We start from the raw sequence: 26,245 nt of genomic DNA, 5'->3' as shown, positions 1-26,245 counted from the left end.
TAACTCAAGAATTTTAGCTATAGTTTAGAGCCTATTTTAGATTTAAAATACTTATTTTGACGCCGATAGGGCTTTTCAAATAAAATCCATAAATTTTTCATTTTTTTATTTTGACGATCCATTTTTGATACAATAAGTAGCGTGTGTAGATAAAGCAAGGCTAGTGAGCGTTCTAGAAACTAAAGTACTCCCTGGCTCATCACTAAGGAGGGATGTATGTAAAAAGAAAACTAAGTATAGAGATTAGAAAAGAAAAAACTGTCGATGCGTGTGCTTTTTGTTGTTTGTTTTTTTGTTCATCATTTAACAAGCCGTGAGATATTAAGATCTTCCTCTAAGAGAAGAATCATCGCCTTTCTTTGGTATAAATGAATTCAAAAATGCGTAATAAAATAAATATAAATTAATTTAAATATAATTATAATATTTTTCTTAAACAAATACTGTGTTAAATGTAGAAGGTTATCTTCTGTATAGAAGTAATTCATTTTCTCCCCTCAAAATATATCACAGCAGGCTTAGAGATTGAATTGATAAATGAACGGCGTTCATGCTTTACGTTCATTTTTGAACGAATAAACGATGAACGGGGAAAAAATGAACGGCGTTTATTTTGTAATATATTTTTTTTATTATTTCTAATTACTATTTTTTCAATGATTATTACAATTTTTTCCCTTGACTATGACAATAATTAGTTTTATCTTTGAGCATGGCTTAACAAAAATAAAGTGTATTCAATGTGTAATTTAAAAAAATATCTATTAAAATTATCTACTTATTGTGAATGGATAGCTTTTTATTTAGATCCTGGTATCTCATTTCCAAAAAATTTACTATTTCAAACCAAATCTTTGAAATTTTTTTCCATAAAATATATTTTTTCAATTTTTTTTTCCAAAAACCAAAACTCGCCAAGATATAATCTTGTGGACGCCCCTTTCATAAGAGATCCTTTATACTGGTTTTACTGAAGTTTTTCCCCATAGTATATTAAATTAAGGAGACTAATCGTCCTGTTTTTATAACTTGAAAATCATCAAACCCCACAAAAAAAACTTACATTTGATGACGTCATGACAGTTGGCATTAGATTCAATAAACGCTATGTTATAAAAATACTCAGATAAATGTGGTCACCCTGATCATTTGAAGAATATTTGGGAGAAGAGGAGCTTAGCTGCAACGACGTTTCATCATATCAGCTGCGAGCAGATATATCCAGCTTGACCATCGTACGACGCTTTTCAGAACACTCATTTACCTTATGGGATTTGAAAATGAACTTTGCTCTCAAGAACCAGGTCTCCAGATCCTCCTCGTCGTTGGGAGTCGTATATTGGATCATCGTACGGTATTGTCTTCGCTGGCAGGATTGCGCTCGGAAATAGCGAGGCAATCACGCTCAGGGGAAAGGTCTTTTAACGCGTAGAAGTTATTTTGCAGTTAAAATCGGGGTCACTAAAGAAGGAACATGCCACGTAAAATTACTAACTTAAACCGAATGTATTTCAACAAAGCTCCCATATAACGTATAAAAGGGATCTCAACCTGTCTTGTCTTAAAAGTCCTATAGGGACAATATTTGAAAATAGCAACGAAATGAATTATCACTATCATATATATCAGGTAAAAGGTGTGTGACGTCACATGTTTTCTTTCTAATTTTTATCGGTTTAGACTGCGGTCCATCCACTCATTCAGTTTAGACCGATTGAGTTTCGGTCCAGTTTATTCAGTTCTGAACGACCCAACACAATTATACACCAATCCCACAACCTATGTAGCAATGATATAGGCAGGAATTAAAACGAGGTCGATTCTCAATTCTACTTATAGACCGACTAGGAGCTACACTTATAACTCCGTAACGAATCTTCAGAGTTACTTTTCGTCTTTAACTTAGTAGTAATTACTTCAGATTTATTGGTTCTCTTTTCTATAATAAAAGAATAATGATAACTATGTTAGAAAATAAGAAATAAGGTTGTAATTACAAAAAGATTGTGACTTTCCATTTTCATATTTTTTTCAAAAATAACAGTTATTGGTCCTTCCACTTTTAACAACGGTGGGGGAACCTGTTTGATAGTAGTCTACTATATTAATGTCATAATTTATTAAAAACATAGCTATACAAACATAAAATGAATGTTCAAAGCAAAAAAGAATAATAATCTTAAGAAGAAGAACCACCATCAATCTTGGATAAGGAAAACATTTCTTCAAAATATTAATATCTATTTTTTCTAATAGACAAAAACAGTATGTTTTTGTACATATATAAGTTTATTATAAAGTAAATAAATATCAATAGTAAGTGCTGTAATTCTATTTTAAATAAGGGAGTCGACTCAAGCAGATCCATGGAATCTGACACTTTACTAGAGTTATAACTTTGTTGCTATTATTCATGTAGTCCTCAAACTTGAAAGTAACTCCATCGACTAACAATTTCATTATTCCTTCCCATCCATACTTACTATCCACATTTAACGATGATTCATCATACTCAAGGGAGAGGCCATAACGCGTTCTTGGAGTTATATATAAGGGATTATCCAAGTAAATCCTTTTTATTGGATATGTCAGAGAATATTCTACGTCAAATATTTTAGCACTCAAGATCTCATTCTCTTCACTGTGGGCTGAGCATTTTTGGGAGGGTTTATATACTCCAGAGCCATAGATCTTGAGAGAACGATCCACAAAAAACACCAAGGAATGCTTTAAGATGGATATAGAGAATTGATCAATTACCATAAATCTATTACACGTACGAACTCTGGGTTTGTTGAAAAGGCAGTTGAAAGACTTGATTCAAGTGCCTGAATTCCTGGATCCATTAATAGTCATTGATTTGAAAATTGATCTACAGAAAGAAAAGGAAACCAAATAGCATAGAAAGTAGGTCCTAGGATCTCTTTTATGCATTTCTATAAAGAAGGTTCTGTGATAATATCCAATGAATGGCAATATTAAAAACATCTATCACATCCATGTTGAGTTTATCAGATGACAAAATGTTCAGCAATAGTGTATTGTCTTTAAATTCAAGAACAGAGTGTGGATTGAGGGATATATAGGTACGGGTTGTAAATGATATCTTTATTGATCCATGACACCAAATGTATCACTCAATGTATTACTGCTTGAGTGAACATGAAACAGAGGTCTTCCAAAGAGACACCCTCAACAAAAGAAATGCATTCTTGCTAGAGACTTGCTAAATCATATTTTTCAACAGAGAGAAGAGGTGAGACGCTATCAAGACTCAGATCGTACTCATCCGTGTACATCCATTCCAATACTTCCCTGAACGTAGAAGGAGTTACGTTAGGTATAGGAATCTCTAAATAACCCAGTTTCCGTGACTCCATAAAATCTTCATTGAACAACCAGTCAAAAACTAAACAGACAGATGCAAGTATGCACTTATGGGCTGAAATTATCTCAGGAAATTCTTCCTTATCTCCTCCAACCAGGAAAGAAACGTCGGAGCAGGTTTTAGATTCAAATATATATCCATTCCGACTTAAGACACTTGATTCGGTGACAGATTCTAATCTTATCCTCTTCATTCTTCAGATTCCTGGAATAATGAATAAATGCGTTTTTATATAACATCTATGAAATATGTGGTGGGTCAACATAAAACAATCTTGAAGAAAAATGAAGAAAAGAAGAAAATCCCAATTTATTTTTTTACATTATTTGAGCATATTAATAGCAGTAACGGGTAAATTAACTTATCTATTTACTAGTTAAGTTAAAGTTAATTATTATTTTATCTTTTAATAGCTAGTTGAGTTAAAGTTAATTTCGATTTCCATAAAAATTAACTAATTATGTTAAAGTTAATTTTGAGTCCATTTCGATGTTAAAAAATAACTATTTATGTCTGGGATTTTCTCCACTTCCAATTGAACGACCAAGAAAAAAATACAGATTCAACCTCATACAACTTCTGTTTTGAAGCGAAACAGCTAGGCAAGGGAAGTTTGCTTCGTATGATAACTACCGGAGAAGACTAAATGTGTAATGAAACAATCAACAATGTGTTTGCAGATTTTCACTTAAACTTAAACTTTATCAAGTTAAGTTAAAGTCGAGATAATGCAGTATAAAAAATCAACTAGTTCAGATAAAAGTTAATTTTGAAAAATAAAAAAATTATTAGTTAATCTATAGTTAAAATAATGCTGTTTAAATAATGAACTAGTTAAGTTAAAAGTAAATTTGTTGAATGAGTTATGATACCCAAGAATTGTCGCTATAGTTTAGAATCTTTATTTGAAATCTGGTGATATCGTATTTCAAATAAAATTTATCCATTTCTCATTCTTTTATTATCAAGATCAATTTTGGCGAATTTAAGTGCAATTTGAGCGTCTCCAATGGATTATTATGCAATGATCAGCGGTTGTAAAAAGCCAACAGAGCTAGTCATATTTTTTTACTGGCCCAGAATAACACAAATCTTGAATCATTTTTAGACCAGTACAGGACTAGGCAAGAGGTACTTTTTGAATAAAAATCCTCTTGAAGAAACAATATATTCCAAGGTGATTATGTGCTAAAAGAGATTTATAATTATATATTACCCGTCATTAATTAATATGCTTACTAACAGTAAAGTATATAATTATGTAAATAAACCCTCCACATGAAGCCTCTTTTAAAACAGAACACAACTTCAGGATTTACTCTAAATTAAATAACCTGTAAGGCTCCCAGTTAACGTTATATAATTTCCCCTTCCGTGATATTTTAAGACAATAAAAATGTCATTTTTTTTTATAAATGTAAATATCCCATGCTTCCATCCTGGCAAGTTTCTACAGAAAACGCCTGTTCCTTTTAGTCAAGCGTCGAGAATAATCTTTTTATATTGATCGTGCCATCCAACTTCTACTACTTTACCCGAACTATCCCATCTAGTTGGCTGAGGTCCATGCTGGTTCTGGATAATCACACTGTCATGTACACTCAAGGATTCCCTTCTCTTAGATCACGAAAATTTCGACAATTTTCACATCCCTAGTCATATCATTTCCTACATGAAAAATTATATGATTTATTAAGAGCAAGTACCTATATTTTTTATTAGTGTTTTGTTGGTCCTTATTTGGAACTTAAGACTACAGTCTCGTCCAGTTCAATCCTAAAATTTACAAAGTTTGGTCCTTGATAACAACACTCAACTAAAATTTCTTCTTTTTATTATCAGTTCTAGTAATACCAGGCCAGATTACCGACGGTCTTAAGGACCGTTCCCAACGACTGATATGAACGGTACTAGGACTAGACTATACTGCACCGAATAAATAAGGACTGACACAACACTATTTGTTATGACGACTAATTTATATGGTTTTTTTTTGTTTTTTGGCTGTTCAATCCCTTGTTAGTGTATCCATAAAATACTTAAACAAATGGAAGTATGTTTTAAAATCAAGTTCCTCTTTTTTTTCTACATACAGAGGCTACCAATATTCATTTGTAATTGATATAAAACACCGATGTTTGTAAGCCAATCATTCAATCTATTATTTATACAAATTTATCAATTTGAATTTAGATTAAGGATTTCCTGAGTTAACAAAATCTACTTAGGAGAATGAATAAAAAATCTTGCCTCTAAGAATTGAATCATTAACCTTATATTTGACAAAATATACCTTCAGTTCCTGCGGCTATGAAAACTCAAATGGAAAATTATATCAAAAGGAAAAGCAAGAATAAACTTCCAAAACTGTGCTTTATGAACAGAGAAATTGCTTGTAGTGACATATTTTGCAATATATCATTTTCTTCATAGTGATATCAACCCGTAATGAACAAGCTATAAATGAACAAACTCTATATTGAACAAATATGCAAAGGAAACACCTCTGTCACAAAAAAAAAAAAAAAACATTTCCTTTGTTTGACACTATTTACCTCTTCAAGTCCTTCTACGAAGCAAGAAATGATAAGATTCAGATCCTTTGTTAAAATCATCAACTTGATGGTACTATACAATAAATAATGTTTTACCTCTGAAGGGTGAGCAATGGTCATTTGACACCATTATGGAAAATCTCCTATCTTTAAAACTTCTTTTAGATCAGTGGTTCCCAACCTGATTGCATAAATCCATATGGGGTCGTTAATTGATTTTGAGACGAATGTAAATATTATATATAACCTTGTGGAAAATATATTGAGACAGTTAGTAATGAACATGTTTAATTTCTGTTTTATTTTGGTTTGCTCCTCCCATTGTCAAATTAGCCGATTTCCAGCTAAATTTAGTCAAATTTGGCAGCATTTGGGCGATTATTTTTTTCACTTAGTGACTATTTTTGTAATAATACAGTGTCAATGGGGGTCAAGGCTGCACAGTAGAAGTCAAAAAGGTTTGAGGAGAGACCATTCTTTACTCAAGAGCATCGACAATTCCATATGGAGCGTTGTATGAGTCTCCTTAATGATCTCAAACGTCATGGGGACTGGGTTTAGAGTTACTTCACGAATAAACAAATTATAATTAAATAACTTGTTTTTAGCTAAAAAATTATTTCATACCATGGCAGAAACAATTTGCATGTGTATATCGGAAGGGGAAAAAAATTAACAAACAAATTGAGCCTTTTTATTAAAATTTTGTAAAGTTTACGGCCTATTTTGCATTTTGCTAACTAGGATGCTTACAATTAGCACATGGGCTGAAAAATCCCGAGTTTCACACATAGATGACAGTCAAAAGACAGCTGTCAAAATTCCATGACAATCGGATCCTTAGTTTTTGAGTTATTGTGCTAAGTGGGACGCTACTTTTGTTATTTCCAAATCAATGGATTAAAAAAAATAGTGTTTTAATTTTACACTGCTTTTTGATGGGAAAAAAATACTGTTCCAGGTAGGCAACAGCTATAAAAGTGGTATGGGACTCTGTACCATCAGAAAAAAAAAATCAAACCTCAGTTCACTAACCTCAATCGTGAGCATAGAGACACCAATGATGCAAAACGCAGTGGGCATCCAAATGAGGTGGGTACAAACGAGAAAACATCAAAAAAATACACAAAATTGTTTTGAATGATCAGAAAGTGAAATTGCGTGAGTTAGCTTACATCGTAAAGTTATCAAAAGAACGTGTTGCATTTATATTGAATCAGCATTTGTCCATGAGAAAGCTCTGTTCCAAAGTGGGTGTCGCGTTGACTCACTATTGACCAGAAAAAAAAAACGTGCTGATGATTTAGAGCAATTTTCGGTCATGTTTAAACATAACAAACCGGAATTCTTACGTTGGTATGTGACAATGGATGCACACTTCACTCCTGAATCAAAACAAATTTCACCGAGTGGACAAAAGTGGACTGAAACTGATGAGCCTCTTCCAAAGTTGGAAAGGTTATGGAAGGGGCGCATGCAGAGGGGAGCTAGGGGGTTATACTCTCTCCAAAAAAATAGGAAGATTCAAGTCAAAAATTAGTAAAAAAACTTAGCAAACAAATTGTGACAATGTATAGTACAATTAGGAAATTTACTAATATAAGAGGAGAAAATTATGTTTATACGACTGTTGACCATTCATTTATATGGTATATTATTTTAAATCTGCACCCTTGAAATAAAAAAAGTAAGTATAGGAACTATTGCTGTAGATCATATTCTGTAAAGTGACTCAGGAAATATATCAATAAAAAAAAATTACATGAATACTGTTAGGAATAAAATTGTTCACTTGCGCTATGTACATCTTTTTACTCGAGTTATTGTTAGGGATATTATGAAAAAAATGTTTATGACAAATTTCTAGATTTATCATATGTGGCGAGAACAACCACTGAGCATTTGCAGGATAAGATATATATGAGGCTCAATGCATTGGGTCTGAAAAGGAGGATATTAGGGGCGAGTCTTATCACATTACTAATAGCATATCATCTAACATCGATGTTATGCAAGAAAGGAACAAGAGAGGTGTTCCAGGATCACTGTACTCGTCACGTAATGGCAACAAATTGAATTTGATGATTGCAAATGCCAGCAAGGTGCAGCAAATTTGGAATTTTATCACAATGGTTAATGAAGTAGTCCCTTCCTTTAATTATTTTCCTAAACAGCAGAGATATATAGAAAAAGTAATTGTCTAGCTCTCTGAAAATAAGAATAGTGTGAAGAAATTAGACTCTTCGGGACGAAATGGTGTGAGAGATTTGATGGGATCGAAAAATTTATTGATCTATCAGAGAGTCTTGTCACTGCGTGTGAAACTATAGTCATTCCCCATACTGTATATACTGTGACGATGAAAAGAACAAATTTTTACTGGAGGAGTCCTGCAACGGGATAGAGTAACTCTCTCCTCTGTCCAAGGAATAGTTGCTTCCATATTAAACTTTGACATTCTTTCGTTCAGTGAGATAGTTCGAGGAGAAGAATGTGTACCAAGAAGGACTTCATTACAGAGATATAGGATCAACACTCCTGATTCAAGTCCAAAAGAACCATTATTATTCCAATTTTGGATATTGTCGTTTCAGAAATGAGTACCAGATTATCTGAGCCATCAAATCATGTCATGAGTCTTTTTTAACTTTTACTTAACCTTATCACCAAAAGAAACTACATCAAGTGATCTTTCAAATCTCATCCAAAAGTTGGGTATCTACAAAGAAGACTTGCCAAGATTCGAAAGTTTGGAAATGGAGCTTGAGATGTGGAAAATAAGGTGTGAAAATTCAATTGGTAAGCCTATCTATCTCTTATTTGCTCTGAACATTTGTGATGGGGATACTTTTCCAAATATTTACACGCTACTGAGAATTGTTTGCACCCTAACAGTTACAGCCTGTGATGCAGAATGAAGACTTTCTTGTCTTAGGAGGATAAAAATAGTTATGAGATCGACCATGAAGTTCTCCAGACTGACAACACTTATCAGTCTGGAATTTAATAAAAGTATTAAGATAGAAAAGGAAGAAGTTGTGAATAGGTTTGTTCAGAAGTAGCCAAGGATAATTTTTTAGCCTTTATGGAAAACTTGAATGCATTTGTATTAAAAAGTATGTAAAATAACCTTGTTTTTCGGTTCATATTTTCTCCCAAAAGAAATTGAGTTTATTGATTTATTAAGTATTGGTGAAGGCAAAAAAAAAAAATATCTCCTAAAAAATCATGCTAACCCCCCAAAAAAAAAAAAAAAATCCTTCATGCACCCCCTGTTATGGGCTTAGTATTTTAGGATTCGTTAGTTATAACATTCATAGACTACCTTGAGAAAGGAAATAGCATCAGCACTCAAATGTAAATATTATATAGCGTTGTGAGAGCGTTTGAAGCACAAAATTACGGAAAACAGCCCATTTGAAGAAGAAGAAACTGCTGTGTCACAAGACAATCAAAAGAATAGCAAGACTACATTAATTGAACTTCAAATTGCTTCTGCAACCAACATTTTCTACAGATTTGGATCCCAGCAACTACTGGCTGTTCGCAGACCTAAAAAATTTACTCCAATGAAGAGCTTATCATTCGCTGAAACAGATGACTATTTTGAGGTAAAAGATAAAGCGGCATTGAAATGATAAAGTGGGGCTAGAATGATCGTGTTGCTCTTGATGGGGATTATATTATATTGATGAATATAGGCAATTTTGAAGGGAAAAAAACATGCATTCTTTGTTAAGGCCGGAACTTTTAAGCCCATGAGTTACATGGTTTGTTTCTTATAAAATTTGCTTGAAATACGTTGAGCACTACTTTATAAATAGGAATTGTAATCAAGTAGTAAGTAAATAACATTTAGTGATATTATGACTCATTTTTCTTCATTATTTTTAACATAAGTATTTAAAATATCAATTGTGTAGTAATATTTTTTTTCTTTTGATAAACGATCTTGTTTTCTTCGAATATCCTGAAATATTTATATTGATGTTATCAATTTTCATTCTATCCGGGGGAGTTGAAATACGTTAAATGAAAATATTTTTTATTTGATAAATTGTAAAATATTAAAAGGAATGCATACACCTTTTCTAGAGGGTTCCCTGGTGTATCCCATGGTTCCATACTTCTCACGTCGAGTTTTTTATTCACTCTCAATCTCGACTGTCTAAAAGGAAATTATTATTATTTTTTTTTTTTTTTGAAAAAACATAGAGTAGCTGGTTTTTTTTATTTTTCTTATTGCCAACTGTTTTATTAGTTAGATATTAATTAATAATGATTGTAAACATGAATTCTTAATTTTATCAATGACTTAGTATGAAATAACACGAATTATAAGCAAAGGCACTTTTGTAAATTAATATAAAATAAAAATCCTAGTAATATCATTTTTGAGAATATTAATTAATTAATAAGTACGATGAGTCGATCCACTGATGAAAATTAATGAAAACAGATGTTTTTTATTTCAAAAAGTGTTTCTTGTGTACTCCATATTTATACGATACATTTACTCTATTAAGAATCACTCAACCTCACTTGCTCACATACATATTTTAAGTTTTACAAAGTAGGTCATCCTTTTATTTAATAGATATCTTTGTATGTATTATACTCATTACAAAAACGTTAAGAATGATAAGAATTTCAAAGACTAGCAGCATCCATTTTGAATAATTATCTTAGTAACGATATTCTTTAGTCAATGCTTTACAAATAAGAATCATATCAAATTATTGCCTTTAAAGTTTAAGCTGAAATATACAATATTTTTTCTTTTAATTAACTAACCTCATTATGCAATTGCAAGGTCGCTCATCACAATGGAGCACAAATTTGATGGAGAAAAAAAGAAAGTTAAAATTCCTAGTAGAAAACAATAACAGAGCAAATCACATGTGTATCGCATACATGTGGGGACAGTGTCTGCAATAATTATATTTGAGACTCATAAATTAATTTAAATAAAAAATCATTTGTATCGCATCTTCGAAAGTAGAACTACATCTGGTCCATATATGTTATTATTTCATCAAAATAGTTGAAAGCTAGTGGTTTTAAAAATTTTATTTGCTGCAGTTTGGCTAGGACCAAATGCGTATAAATCGTAACATATAAAAAATCATCAATCAACCTTACAACAAAAAGCGTGATTTCTCATTCATAACACCCTATTTGAACCAAACGAATCAAAGGTCATTTATTAGTTCACTTGATGAACTTTGTTTGAATAGTTCCCAATTTATTCCAAACAATGAATATTCCTAACATAAAAACTTATGATCACATGTATAATTTTATTTTAAAAGCGTATACATCACCTATCAATTCAGCCTACTTTATTAATTGAACGGAGCATTAAAACAGTCAATTGAAGGGAACACCTAAAAAGTGGAACGTTTGCAAGCCTAAATATTTTGGAATAGGACTTGGGTTTATTCCGTTTCTATCATAGTTGCTTGCAACCAATCGAATAAAACGCCATGCCTGATAATATGCCCCCCCCCCTCCATAGTGATCAGGTTAATTTTTGGGTTCTTTTTTTTTAACGTAGTAGTAGTCCTATATTGTACAATTGTATTCATGACATAGATGGGATTTTTGTGTGGAAAAAAACACACCTTAAGGATTAGAAAAGGAAAAACGGAGTGTGATCTTTTTTCTTTTTGCGTCATTATTTAATAGGACGTCGTGTTTAATTTCCCCCTTTAAAGTATGCATTTTTTTCCTATCCATGGTGTAAATTGTTTCAAAAATGAATAATAAAATAAACATATATGATTTTAAATAGGAATAATTATAATATTTTCCCTGCATTAATGCTATTTTAAATATAGAAAGGTTCTCATTTTTATAGTAGTAATTCATTTTCTTCCCCCAAAATCATGTAACAGGCAGCTGATATCAACAAAGGTCTTAATTCAGTAATACCATAAGTCTTGCACTCACTTTTTCTTCGCATTCTTCAAAATCAAAACCCCATACCTATTCATTACATCCCCCTCCCACACACACACACACACACATACCCCCAATTATATTAATAAAGGCTAATGTTCAATATTACATGTTCCAGGGATTTCCATTTCATTCTGAGTGATTTTAAAGGATTAAGGGTCAATATTATTAACATGTATTTATCCACTCTTGGGTTCAATGTATTAAACAATTTCTCTTTGACTTCATCATTTTCTAAATTTTTGAATTTGTTAATGTGTAAATTCGAGTTCATTTGACTTAAGAATTGGTTAGATATGAAGAGTCCAGGTTAATCCAAAAGGAATACTATAGTCTATAAGCAATTAAGATTTTAATTAAAAATAAAAGTGATTTAGGACTGATTATGGTCTCGATGAGAGTACACGTCGTTACCGTTAGGTGAGTTTGCAGGAAGGCCAGGGATCAGGGTCTCCCTGACCCTCCAGATATTTTGTATACACATAAATATTTGATAGAATTAGTATCTAAAATAATACAAATAGTTATCAAATAGCTCCTAGAGAATAGCTACGGATTTTTGGGAATTATTTTTTTTTTTAAATTTAAGTTTTAACATTTTTTTGATTAAATTTAAGTATTTGTGAATGGCTGTGGATTTTTAAATTTTTTTTCTCCAAAAAAGTTTAATATTTTAAATTTTTGTTCATAAAATTTTTTAATTTTGCATTTTTTTTCAAAAAAAATATAATCATACGGACGCCCCTGAAACTAAGAGGTAGGCAACCAACCTAATCGTAATGCACAACAGCCATGATTAATAACAGAGTATAAATGAGACAAATTATAAAGGAAAGCTCTTAAATAATATAATCTAATATAAAAATCCAAAGCCTATGTAATACCTTTTTTAGTTCATAATACATTGTCAGCTGCTTTAAATTATACGGGAGTAAACTTATGAAAATGATTAATAATACACTACAATCATTCTTGTTTATTTCAAAAAGCGAGCTCTAAAGATGTCTTTGAAGCACAATAAGAAAGGAGCGAAGAACAGTGGTTATTTTCCGCTTGATATCCAAGCCCGATAAAGAGTCATTACGAAGTTCACATATCATAGTGTATCACATAAATAATCACTTTCATAAATAATCGAAGTAATAGGTTATATAAATATTATACTTATGCTCCTTTTCCCAAAGGACATGAATACAATTTCTTGTTGATATCCTTGCGACGAGGGGTCGCAAGGATATATAAGGTTTGTCGATAAGAAATTTCTTTGCTTTTGTTTACAATTGTACTGGCTACTTTGATGACGTCACAGAAGAGTCAATTCTGGAGGAAATTCAAATTTATATAACTAATTGTATTAATACATTATAGTATTTACTTTGTTATCAGACAATTCTATTAGTGTAAATTTTTACCCCCCGACGATTACGGTACTAACATTTATTAAAAAATATACATTAAAAGTTGTTTTAAATATTAAAAAAAAGTTCAGAACATATATTTTCAAATAAATATAGTATAGCGAATAAATCAATAATATATTAAGAATAAGTGAATATTATGCACTGAATATGAAATGCTTATTTGAAAAGCATAAACTAACAATAAGATCTTAATTTGTCATTTGTCTTGAATTTAATAAAAATAGAGTTCAATTATCTTGCTAATATAACCGAATATGATACATTGAATAAGCCTCTTTTGCCTTGTGATTTTGACTAATCTCTCTAGAGATATATATATATTAATAATAATAGGGAAATCAAGTTTTTTAAAGCATCCCACTTTTATATAGCATGGAATCGTTAGTAATACAAACCAATAATAGTTATTCAACTAATAATATAAATTATTTTATAGTCTCTACTCGCCTGACAAGAATCTCAATAACATTTGCAAGTCTAAAATAAAACCAAATTAACCAAATAATCGTAATATGATTTTGATACATTTTAAATATTGTATTCAATCAAACAACTTATAATTAGTTCGTATGGGACACGCTTAGTAATTTATTTATTTTCGTAAAGATCCCACATTTTTCGAGTGTAAAATTCATATATGCTAACAAGTAATTTAGTTGCTTAGAAGATGATTCCTGAGTCAATAAGTTTGGAAATTGAAACGACATTTGATTCCTCCTCCTCAAAATAGAAGACGAAGCAGGGTTAACTTATGGAGAAAAAGACCCAAGCACTTCAATTAAGGAGCTGTGGATGGAGGATGAGAACTATCCATGTTCCTCACTGAATCTTTCAGTCGATTATTTTGTCGTTTTATGGAATATGTAGAAGTATACGATGATCTCGTAAAAGATCTGGAAGAATTTATAAATTCTTGAGCGTAGAGGCAATGGTTCACGAGTTCAGAAGTAACTATCTTAGACCTTGATGTGAAGTGCATGGATTCATGCAGGATTCTTCCATTAAATAAGATGATATCCACCGAGTGAGGCACAAAGACTAAGAGGCAAGATCCCTTTAACATGAAGTTGGAAAGAGTATCAGAATACGTATTAAATATGAATTTTAGGAATCGAAAGGATGGGTGGATGCGGATGAATATATATCATTCGTACAAAAGATCCATTCAAATCACGATGAATTAAATGTATTTCCACGCAGTTCACAACTTTTTTACCCTCCATCGGCTCTTATTATTTATCTATAACTATTAATTAACACTTATCAGTTATCAGTAGAGAGTAAGTCTGTAAAACTGAACTTGGGTCCGTTGTGACTTCATGAAAAAAGTTGTGAGCTAACGTCAACAAGGCTGCATTGCAATTTTCTTATCGACACACCATGGTCGTATTTAAGTATTAAATCAAATACTATGTAGTATTTTAATATTATAAAAAATATATATTAATTCATTTTAAAAATTATAGCGAAATAATATGGTAATGATTGTATATGATTACTTCAGAAATAAATAGCAGTTGTTTTGATTGACTTATCTGACAAACTACCAGATGATTTCGGCCTTTTTTATGTTTCTTTTTGGAGGAAAGGTTACGTGATACAATGAATGTAACGACTTGTAATAGCAATATTTTTCCCATGTCATGTTCATTAGTGTTACGTAGTGTGATATTATCAAATATCAATATTTTGATTTTTTATCCTTTGACAACCTGATATGAATCCATAAATAATATTTAATTATGACTATTATATATTTACTATCGATAGTTATTATTGATATATACAATAATCTATGAAATGCATTTCAATAGTAGATGTTCCAAAGGATAATCTCAGAGAGTGGGAAATTAATTAATGATTACATATTTTTCCAATTCATTGAATACTAAACTAAATTAGGAAATTAAAATGAAAAATTTCAACTTTGAAATTGTTTAACGAGAAAAATATATTTATTTTATTTTATTTAATAATCTACATACAATATATAATCTTGAATGCAAAATATGTTCATTTTACACATAGGATGCTTTATTATGAATGTATCATAAAAGAAACAAGGGAGAAAGGTCCAAAATAAGTTTGTAGTTTTAGAGATGATACATATTTGTCATAATTAGAGTTGACATTTTTGTTATGAAAGAAAGAGAATTAAAAGGAGACGGGAGCGAGACATGTGAATGGTTCTGGAGAATACTTTATTTAACAAAAATGAGCATGAGACAATTTAGAATATTTTTTATTCAATATATCTTCCGCCTGCTTCAAGGATAACCTTCATACGGGACTTGAAAGCTATAACAGACTTTGAGACCTCTGCAGCGCCTATGGAGCTGGACACGTACCCTATGGATCACTTCAAAGCCTCCAGAGTTATGGAAGGTTGCACAGACCTCCCCCTCCAACTTTCCCTGCATATAAAAGTCACAAGGATTAAGTATGAGGGCCATGTCTTAAAGTCCCAAAAATGAGTTACATTTTTCTTCAGCCATTCTTACACATTGTTGGCCTCATGGGCGGAGGCGAAGTCCTACTGAAGGGTAAACCTTCTGCCTCTAGCCACTTTTTCCATCCAGAGCTTCCATCCAACTAGACCTCTTTGTTCACGTTGTGCTTGGGCTTGAAGAAGTATGTCTGCATGATGTGACCCTCAATGCTAATTACGCCTATGACCATCAAGGTGGCTGGCAGTTCGGTCACAATTGACCTTTTTTGGTGCTCCATACTCATGAAGTGATTTTTTTTTTTTTTTTTTTTGGAAAGTTATAAATACACCATGAACCTCGTCAGAGGAAAAGGCTACTTGTAGATATCACTGTTGTTGCTTTTGACGGCCATAAACTTGCTTCAAATTTATCTGCACGGTCTGTATAATAGCATTACGCTATTACGGTTACGCTCCGTTTTTTTTATGAGCACACACGAATGTTCAATCTGTTTTTTAATATAATTGAATTTATTTAGAAAAGGATGCTCAAAACTCACTAATTAAATGAAAATGACAAATACTAAGGAAAAGAAAATTCAATCTTCATACTAACAATTCCAAAAAAAATGGGTCAGCTAAAAAATACACGGAATTTTCGTCAGGCAGGTAGCAGTTTGATAGCACTCTAGATTTTTTTCATGGGACTAGGAAGCTGGGTAGGAGCTTCTGCAGGATTATATTTAGAGGTTGGTTTTTGGAATTTATTTGGAGAAAAAAATCGAAAAATTTCAAAAATCCATAGTTATTCACAGAATAGAAATTCATTTTTTTTAAATCGAATATTACATTTCTAGTAAAAAGCAAAAAATCCTTAATTTTTTTTTTTCAGGGGGGAGGCTACAGGCTCTCCAGTCCACCCCTATGGAAGTCCCTACTTAGGACCACTTAAAATCTAGAAGAGGTGTAAAAAACTAAAAGCAATTGAAGGCCCTTTACAATATGAGGAAATGATGAAACTTTTATTAAATAGAGACAAAATGTACATTTTTTTATCATAATAGTGATTCTCAACCGTAATGCACATGGATCCTAGCTTCAAAAAGTCCGTACAATATTACATTTATAATATAGTATGTACTGTATTAAAAGGAACAGGGATTCATAGGTATAAAAAGAAAGAAAGGTGTTTACCAATGTCACAATGGTTTTATCAAATAATTATCAGTTAAATACAAGTTCAAATCCATAAATGAAATGCATCTATCCCTAAGGTGAACGAACGCACTCTCGTTTTCTTTCATTTCCTTTATTGTAGTAGGAGAAGGCTGATGTGAAGGACTACGAGTCCTACTAGTCCTGGTGTTCTTTGAGTTCATTGGACGTGAAGCTACTACTATGGAAAATCCAAATTCATCGCTCTCTTTTTTTTCTTTCTTTTTTTTTTCTTTTTTCACTAGGTAGTATTTATTATTTCTACTGTTTTCGTGTATCTCTCAGACTCAAAATTTGTCACATATTTGGATCAGTGAAGAAATATAATTTATAGAAAATGTTGAACACAGGGTAAGAATTTTTATAGCATTTAATGGTGAATTTAATATTACTTATTAACTAGGAAATTGGCCGGCAAAACCATTTACATAACTGGCGCAAGCCGTGGAATAGGTAAAGCCATCGCTTTAAAGGCTGCCAAGGATGGAGCTAGAATTGTGGTTGCTGCAAAGACTAGCGAGCCTCATCCAAAGCTTCCTGGAACGATCTACACGGCGGCAGAAGAAAGTAAGTCTTGCTTGGTGAAAATCAATGTCCGTTTATTTGGACCTTGACAGTTGACATACTTTAGAGTAGACATTCATTCTAATAATTAAAATGTCCGTTTATTTAAGATATTTAAAGCTTTTTAGCAATGACGTCATCATTGTTGATGTCCGCCATTTGGGGGGCTTAAAAACAAGTTTTATTATAATAAAAACCTTTTTTTTCATTAATATTAAAGGAAATAAATTAATGAACTATTGGACCATGTCAAAATGGGACAAACAAATAAAAGGACTTCAACTTTACTTTTCTATAAAAAGTGTATCCCTCTAATGCCTAATTTTATTATATATCGGACCCTAACATATATTAAAAATATGTTATTACATCATTATACAATCCTATTCCCATATTATAGATAAAAATTAACTTATATCATGGAAAGAAACGGATATTTTTCTCTAAATATTCTTCTCCTTTTTTTTTGTCTCTAATCGATCATAAAACAATCATAGTTGTACAAATCAAGGCATTTTTAAGGCTATTTAGTGGATATTACTTTGATATAATTCAAATATCACTCTTTAATATTTGCATCAATTATTATTTTTAAAGCCAGTCGATGGCTTTTAATCAAGATTTATTGCAATTTTGTCCAGTTGATGTATTAAAAATATGTACTTGAGCCCCCAAGATGGCGTCTCCTTCAATTATGGTGTAATTTATAACGTCAGTGAAAACGCTCTATTCAGTATTTTAAGTTTATATGGTATTCAATGTGTGGTTTGTAGCATTCTACGTAGTTTTTACGACATTTATTTGATTGATGTATAAGTTATAAATGCAATCTACAATGACGCAGTTATGTAGAATGCAACTTATTTATTGCGTATATGCATATCTTATAAGTGTTAAGATGTGAGCCTCTATTGTAAATGCATGACCTTTATATGTAACTATTTATATTGTAAAACAAATCAAATTCTTGGGTTCATTAGCTTGAAGTGGAATAATATTACGTTAGTAATTTTGGATATCAATATGTATTTCTAGTTGAAAAGGCTGGAGGTAAGGCTTTACCCTGCGTTGTTGACGTAAGGTCTGAAGAAAGTGTTCAACAATCCGTAGAATTAGCCGTTCGTACCTTTGGTGGTATTGATATACTAATTAATAACGCATCTGCTATTAGTCTGACGGGTACACAGCAAACCTCTATGAAGAAAGTATGATCTCATGAATAGTGTAAATGCTCGGGGAACATATCTTGTGTAAGCTCTTCTTCGTGATGCTAAATAATTAACATTAACTCGTTATTCATTCGCCTATGTTCTAGATCCAAGTGTTGTCTTCCTTATTTGATTGATAGTAAGAATAATCCACATATCCTAAATATATCACCCCCTATGAGCATGAATCCAGTTTGGTTTAAGAACCATGTAGCTTATACTATGGCCAAATATGGGATGTCCATGTGTGTTTTGGGAATGGCTGAAGAGTTCAGAAGTAAACGAATTGGTGTGAATGCCCTTTGGCCTCAGACAGGTAATTGATTACCTATGTCCTACTAAACAGTTGACTAATATATTTATGCAATTAGCAATAATGACTGCTGCTATGGAAATGCTTGGAGGAAAGGACATTGGTAGTCAGTGCAGAAAGCCTGATATTATGGCTGATGCAGCCTATGTTATTTTAAATCGTATTGCTAGGGAATACACAGGACATTTTGCGATTGATGAAGACATATTACGGGAAGAAGGAGTTAAAGACTTTGATGGATATGCAGTGGCTCCTGGAAATGAATTGATGCTTGATTTCTTTTTAGACAGAGATGTAAAGAAGGAAAATGCATCCAGTGATAAATCAGAAAGGGATGGTATTGATTCCATTATGACCAAAATTGGTCAAAAAATTAATCCAGACCTTGTTGGTAAAACAAAGTCCGTATTTGCCTTTCAAGTGTCAGGTAAAGGATCATTCATATATAAGGATATGATTTATTGACTTTTTTTGTTACTTTGACGCCTTTTAAAAGTAGCATTGGAAATTTTCCAGAGGTGGAAAAAATCTTTATACTGCAAGTTGAACGATTTCTTTAGAGCTAATTTCAAGTTTGTATGTAATTATAATATAAGACTCTATAGTTTTAAGGTTATTCTTGAGTTAGGTATAAAATAGCTTTCGAGTCGCAATTCTTCAAAATGTGGACTTAAGCCCCCATCTCTGGTAATTTCCTTGGTATAAATTTGGTTAGAATCCTTCCTTTACCTATAGTTCACTTCTTTAAGCAAAAAACATCATTGAGAAACCTTAGGCCTACTCATTAAGTATCAATAACAAAATATAATCTTTTAAATTAAGGAGTTTCATATTTCATTGACAAAAAAAGACAGCTAATTTATGTATAGTTTGATATCTAATCGTTGACTTTATTTTATTATATAATTAATTTCATAGGAAAAGAATATTTTATTGATCTTAAAAATGGTGCTGGGTCATGTGGAAAAGGGTCTCCATCCTCATCTCCAGATGCTACTTTTATTTTGGAAGAAAATGATTTTCAATCCATGTTTGAAGGTTTATAATAATATTTTATCATATTTGTGTATTCTGGTAGTTTTCAATCATATTTTACTTAATAATTATGATTGTAAAGCGAGTTAAAATTGTAAAGACGTTACATATTAAGTATTAAGTTTTTTCTTTTCTTTTTCGTCAATTCATTTCAATTAATGCTCACATTATATATCACATATTTAATACTAAATATTGTATTGACGTACGTTACTTACTCTTTTTTCTGTATAGGTAAATTAAAGCCTCAAAGTGCATTTCTCTCTGGCAAATTGAAGCTCGAAGGAGATTTAGCAAAAGCTATGACCTTTGAAAAGCTTATGAAAAATATGAGACAGTACCATACACGAGGTATAATCAATATTAATTTATATTTTCCCTACTCATGGTGTATTATCTTATAGCTGGATCCACATATGTTCCAAGAAGAAACTATAGTGAGATGTCCACTGACGTTCCTACTTACACTAATATACCTCAAGTAAACAGGCATTATATTAATGGCTTTCTCCCTTCATATTTGTATTTTTATAGGTTTTTGACCGCATAAAAGAAGTTGCAAATTCCGAAACGATTCAAAAAGTGAACGCAGTCTATGTATTCGATGTTGAAGGAGAGGGTAAATATTTCGTTGATTTGAAGAAGGAAAATGGATTGATTGGAAAAAGTAACATCAACGAAGATCCAGATGTCACGATTTCAATTAACCAGGAAAACTTTTTAAAATTATTTAATAGTAAGTTGCATTTAATTTTATTTTGATTTATCTCTACTTTCACTTTATGTTTCCTTACTTTTGTCTATAGGAGAATTAAAACCAGCCACTGCATTTATGACTGGCAAGTTGAAACTTTCCGGGGATCTTTCAAAAGCTATGGCCTTAGAGGCTGTTATGAAAGCCAGTCGTGCTGAATTTCATACATCTGCGTAAGTTGCATTATTGCCTTTTAGATTAGGGTGATCAATTGTCCTCTTATGGCCGGGCATGTCCTTTTTTCCATTTTGCCTGGGCTCGTGAAATGTCCAGTTTATAGGGTTTTTTCCAAATTACCTTAAAACAAGTCAATTTTTAAAAATTGGGAAAGATCAAGGCCAATTATTTTTAATTATGAATAAAACCCAATTCAATATACATTAATCAACATTTACTGATCGGCCTACATGTCCTTATGATCACTCATATTTTTCATATTATGATAAGAAATAACATGCATTGATGTCCACTTTTGTATAGGTATATGCGAGGTCCAGTTTTCTCCTCCGTTCCTGAAATTTTTGAACGTATTGGTAAAATTGCATCTGCGGAAGTGGTTGCAAAAGTAAAGGCAACCTACTGTTTCAATGTCGAAGGTAACAATAGTTTTACATGTGTGTGGTCCGTGAACACAAAAGCATACGAGAATGATTTTTCTCGAAATTGAGTGTGGATTACATTTCGTGGGGTTGGAGCCAAATTTTCGTTACTTAAATATTTACTTTACATAACTAAGTTTGGAAACTATGTTTTTCACTATGAATAATGAGATTTTCTAATTTTTAGAAAAAAATGAATCTGAGAAATTCCTTTGAACAGTTTGAAATTCTTTGGTTTTGAAGTATTAACATATAACAATATTGGACTTCTAGATATTGGACATATAGACAATAACACTAATATTTACCATTTTTGAGTTTCAACAATTTGGACCTCAGTCTGTATTCTTCCACGAATTATCGCCAATTTCTATCAAGAAATTATTATTACTAACCCCTTGGATGTGCTGCAAATTGCACTCTTACATAGACATCAAAATTTATCCTTATGACAAAAAATAAAAGTCATAAATTATAGATTTGATTTGAAAAAGGCCATATCGGGTTCTTTACTATAACTAAAATTCTTGGGTATCTTAATTCATCCCATTAATTTTAATAATAAGCCTATATTCGACTCTAATTTGTCTATAACATATTGAGCTGTAATTATATATGAACTAAAAAAATTAATTGGGATTTTCTCCTTTTCTTTACTTTTATTTAAGATTGTTTTTATGTTGACGCACGACATGCTTTATTTCGAGGCCTATAATTATAGTATAATTAATCATTTTGTTTTTTTCGTATTAGATGAGGGAAAATACTACATTGATTTCAAATCTGGAGACGGGCAAGTCGGCACAGGTGATCCCCCAAGTGGCAAACCTGATGTTACCATCAAGATGAAGTCCAGCAATTTGCTCAAACTTTTTAACCGTAAGTTGTTCCTTCCAGGGCCGGTTCAAGTATATTTTCTAGGTTCCTACGCTTTTTGTTGATATTTAGTTTAATGACGTTTTTTAAAAGAAATATTTTTATCTATTTCTGAAGTATTTTTTTATATAGATAAACTAGCGGTAGTACTCGGCATTGCCCGGAGTTATTAAACGTCGATAAACATAAAAGTTTTGCTTTAATAATATAGAAGATAACATCCTAAGAAATTCTTGGTGTCGACCTCCGTTTTTGATGAGCCATAGAGTACTTCAGCTCGCTGCTGTACCTCATCTAAACTCGCACTCTTGTTTTTAAAATTTTATATAAAGTATTTCCTGCTTTTTTTTCTTCTTTTTTAATATGATTAGGATTTGAACTAAACGGTTGCAAGATTTAATTCATTTTATACAGTGCTCCTTTTTTTCTTTATACTGTAATGTAATATGAATTATGGAGCACTATACAATGCACCTGGTGACATCTTTTCTACTTTGAAGTTGAATCAATGTTACAAATAAAGACTTTTTCACGACAATTAGCAAGATTTTTTTTGTAAATAAACGCACAATTCAGTCAAATTGGTTCAACTCACTGAATACTTCTGAATACTTGATGGTCACATCATGAAATGCGTCAATTTCCTGAACGGAACATCCTTTTAGATCGAAGGAAGGAAAAGTTGATGTTATTATAAATATCCCAAAGTGAAACTTTTTTTATAATATTTTTTCAAAATGCCTTCATTTAAATTTCTAGCAAAAGTTTCCTCCTCTCCTAATCTAATACTGCAGAGCTTGGCTCCTTCTAAGTCTGATATCTGTTTTTTTATTTTTAAAAAGGTGAATTGTCCCCTGCTTCCGCCTTCATGACTGGAAAAATCAATGTCTCTGGAGATTTGACAAAAGCCCTGACACTGGAAACAGTCATGAAAGCAATTGCTGACAAAAAGAGTGAAGAAGCATCATAATCTGTGTAAGGATTCATCGTTAGGAGGAAGATTCAAATCCGTCACTCCGCTGCCACAATTATTTTCTCTATTATAAACCTTATTTATTACTACTTTTATTATCCTAATTATTACTTACTACTACTTTTCCCGACCTTCTTTTAGTTTTTATCTCTTATATCTGTGAAAAATGTAGTTTGAATGATTCTTTTATGGTTTCACGTACCTCTATGTAGTGTGACACACTTCAACCCTCTGTGTGTCTTTATTTTCTTAATTATCTACGACTTTATAGTTTATTTATACATTCTGAGTAGAGGTTGAGTATGTGTTAGCAATGTATGTATTATGTATATAAAAGGACTTGCATCATTTATCGAAAATTTTGAAGCCTTTGTTTTATCAAAGCAATCTTATTATCTATTGTAGAAGGACTGATTAAATTTAATAGTAATTATTTATAGGAAAATAAAATTGAAGTTTTTATACAAATGGTAATTATGATTCAAACATATATGTAGAACAAAAATGGTTCATTCTGACATCATTGAACATTTTACTCGTTAGCTGATCATTTCAGAAACTATCTAAGCTTAAATTGATGCTAGGCATAAGAAATCGGTGTCAGGAAAATTCACCTTCTTTTATTTAATATGCTTAACAATAAGAATGTTCGTACAAATAATTTGTTAATGTTGAAGGTTCAAAATGTAAGTGTTGGGTTTCGGTCGTAGAGTTGACCGTTATGATTTTTTAGTGTGCCGAGTTAATTTGGGCCTTTAAAGAAGTTCGGTCTAGATCAATCTCAAAAAATGGATGGTTCTCATTTAAAATTCGGTGCAACCAAGGTTAATATTAACCTAGAATAGATATAGAATTAAATACTGGTCTACGGCCATGTGGCTTCTGGGCAAGTTTAGTTTATAAATTTAAAATAATATATAATATTTCATTACACTCTTTAATTATTTTATTTTAACTCCTGAGTTTTTATTGGTGGAATTTATGAAAATGTGTTAATTGCTTCGATTTTCTAATTACAAAAAACTATTTTTGTAATTCAATTTAATAATTTGAAATTTACAAAATTCTTTGAACTCAAATAACTCCACAAATACTCAATGAAAAGTTATGTAAAGAGAAGCCAAAAAAACAAAAATATCACCAGGTATTAAAATACCGAAGTTTATTGTATGATAAAATTATTTTGCTCTCCCGTCAAGAATACAAAAAGAGGAATATTCATTTCAATCTTTCCTTCCTAGCCACTTATTCCGTATGCGTCCGATGTGTGGCTATATTCAAGGAAGACTAGAAACACTTGTCTTCATTGCTATATTGCTAAAAAGGGGATAGGAGAAGGCATCTGAATTTTTTTATCATAAAACTTATGACGTCATGAATTAATATTACACAATAATAATTAAATCTAGTGACTTTCAAATTGAAATAAATTATGAATGCGCCTCCGACCTTCGAATCCTTTTTACTCTTTGACGGAGAGAAAAAGATTACAAAAGAGCAGGATACAAAAGTTCCTAATGCCTCCATTTTTACAATAAATAAAGAAGATCATACCTTAGGTAACTTGGTTCGTCATCAATTACTCAAGGATCCCAATGTTCTTTTCACCGGCTATAAGAATCCTCATCCACTCGAGAATAAGATCATTCTCCGAATCCAGGTTTTGTTCATGTGTGCAGTAGTATGATGCCTTTCCATTTACAAGTATATTTATTTGCAGACTACATCGGACTATACTCCTTTAGATGCTTTGATGAACGCAATCACGGATTTAATATCAGAGTTATCCTTATTTGAGGAGAGCTTTAAAGATGCCGTTCGGGAAAAGGCGGATCGTTTTGACTAATCTACTTCAATTATCTTTTTTGTCTATTAATATATTTTGTGAAGGACTTTGATATTATATAATATAAAGCACTAATTCGTGGATTTTCATACTAATACGATTTGCAGAGTTTTAAAATCATTTAAAAGTTAATTTATAATCCATCCAATATAATGGCGGCAAGTCTATAATAGAGGGTTTTCTCGTGACAGCTATTTTGAAAGATGCATATTAAGGAAAATAGTCGACTATTAGATGTCAAATTAGGAATAAAAGAACCTAAACCTTATATTATATCGGAAATATATATCTCTAATGCCTAGTTTTTTTTATATATCCGACCCTAATATCAATTTTAGCTAATTTTGCTTCGAGTATTTTCGCATCTGGTAATTTTGCACCATGACATATTTGTAGCCTTTTTATGTTTTTATATTATGAGTTCATACTTTACCTTTAGTCGTAAATGTTAGAACATTTCTTTCTTTATATCGATGGAGTTTCTTACATTTCTTTAAGTATCAAATAAGATCATGAATATGTGTAAGGTGCCAATAATCAAATAGTCCTTTCGAAATAGAGTAACGACCCCGGATCTGTGACTCCTTTTTCCTTATAAATACTATTCCTTCTTTATTTTCTCACTATTTTCCATTTGTCTTATTCTTTTGATCTATAGCTGAGTTGCAACAGTAAGGACTAAAGTAATAGTCCAAATCTATAATATAAAAAGGTGGCGAATATGTCATGCGGGAAAAATCTTCACGGCAAAATTACCGGCCTCACTAATATCTATTAAAAATATGTTATTATGTCGTTATATAATCCTTTTTCCATATTGTATATAAAAATTATTTATTGCAATGGAAAGAAACATATTTTTCTCCGATTATCCTACTTTTCTCTTCGCCAATCTATCAATCAAAAAAAAAATGTACAAATCTAAGCATTTTTAGTACATATTACATTGAGTTAATTCAAATATCACTGTTTAATATTAACATAAAGTAGTTTTCAATATAAGTATTAAGTTTATATATTCTTAAAGTCATTTGAGGAAGTTCCATGAAGATTTATTTGAACTTGTACATTATATATAGTCAAAATATCAACTTTGAGCCCCCAGAATG

General features: G+C 31.5%; 2 protein-coding genes and 2 long non-coding RNA genes across 4 annotated transcripts; 3 read left to right on the top strand and 1 right to left on the bottom strand.

Moving 5' to 3' along the window:
* Window positions 1-2,286: 2,286 nt before the first annotated feature.
* Window positions 2,287-3,726, top strand: LOC121123196 (uncharacterized). Its single transcript, XR_005865935.2, has 3 exons — window positions 2,287-3,086; window positions 3,248-3,504; window positions 3,589-3,726. It is a non-coding gene; the product is annotated as an uncharacterized lncRNA (long non-coding RNA).
* A 5,874-nt stretch (window positions 3,727-9,600) lies between these two features.
* On the bottom strand, window positions 9,601-13,304 carry LOC121122463 (uncharacterized). The gene is made up of 2 exons (XR_005865799.2): window positions 12,789-13,304; window positions 9,601-10,111 (listed from the first exon to the last, which is right to left on the bottom strand). It is a non-coding gene; the product is annotated as an uncharacterized lncRNA (long non-coding RNA).
* A 3,760-nt stretch (window positions 13,305-17,064) lies between these two features.
* LOC121122464 (hydroxysteroid dehydrogenase-like protein 2) lies at window positions 17,065-23,758 on the top strand. Its single transcript, XM_040717454.2, is given in 14 exon segments — window positions 17,065-17,319; window positions 17,372-17,535; window positions 18,568-18,734; window positions 18,736-18,782; window positions 18,848-19,056; window positions 19,112-19,480; window positions 19,972-20,091; window positions 20,323-20,439; window positions 20,493-20,569; window positions 20,623-20,824; window positions 20,895-21,015; window positions 21,323-21,438; window positions 22,195-22,320; window positions 23,160-23,758. Coding segments are annotated over 14 exon segments (1,977 nt in total). The 5' UTR covers window positions 17,065-17,305; the 3' UTR covers window positions 23,288-23,758.
* A 905-nt stretch (window positions 23,759-24,663) lies between these two features.
* Window positions 24,664-25,231, top strand: Polr2J (DNA-directed RNA polymerase II subunit RPB11). The gene is made up of 2 exons (XM_040717452.1): window positions 24,664-24,950; window positions 25,011-25,231. The coding sequence occupies exons 1-2, from the start codon at window positions 24,723-24,725 to the stop codon at window positions 25,134-25,136; spliced, it is 354 nt and encodes a 117-aa protein (XP_040573386.1). The 5' UTR covers window positions 24,664-24,722; the 3' UTR covers window positions 25,137-25,231.
* The last annotated feature ends 1,014 nt before the right edge of the window (window positions 25,232-26,245 follow it).

This window comes from Lepeophtheirus salmonis, chromosome 8 (genome assembly GCF_016086655.4).
Source record: "Lepeophtheirus salmonis chromosome 8, UVic_Lsal_1.4, whole genome shotgun sequence".
Classification (NCBI taxonomy): domain Eukaryota; kingdom Metazoa; phylum Arthropoda; class Copepoda; order Siphonostomatoida; family Caligidae; genus Lepeophtheirus; species Lepeophtheirus salmonis.
Note: the sequence above shows the minus strand (reverse complement) of the source record. Positions and strands in the feature narration are given on the sequence as shown.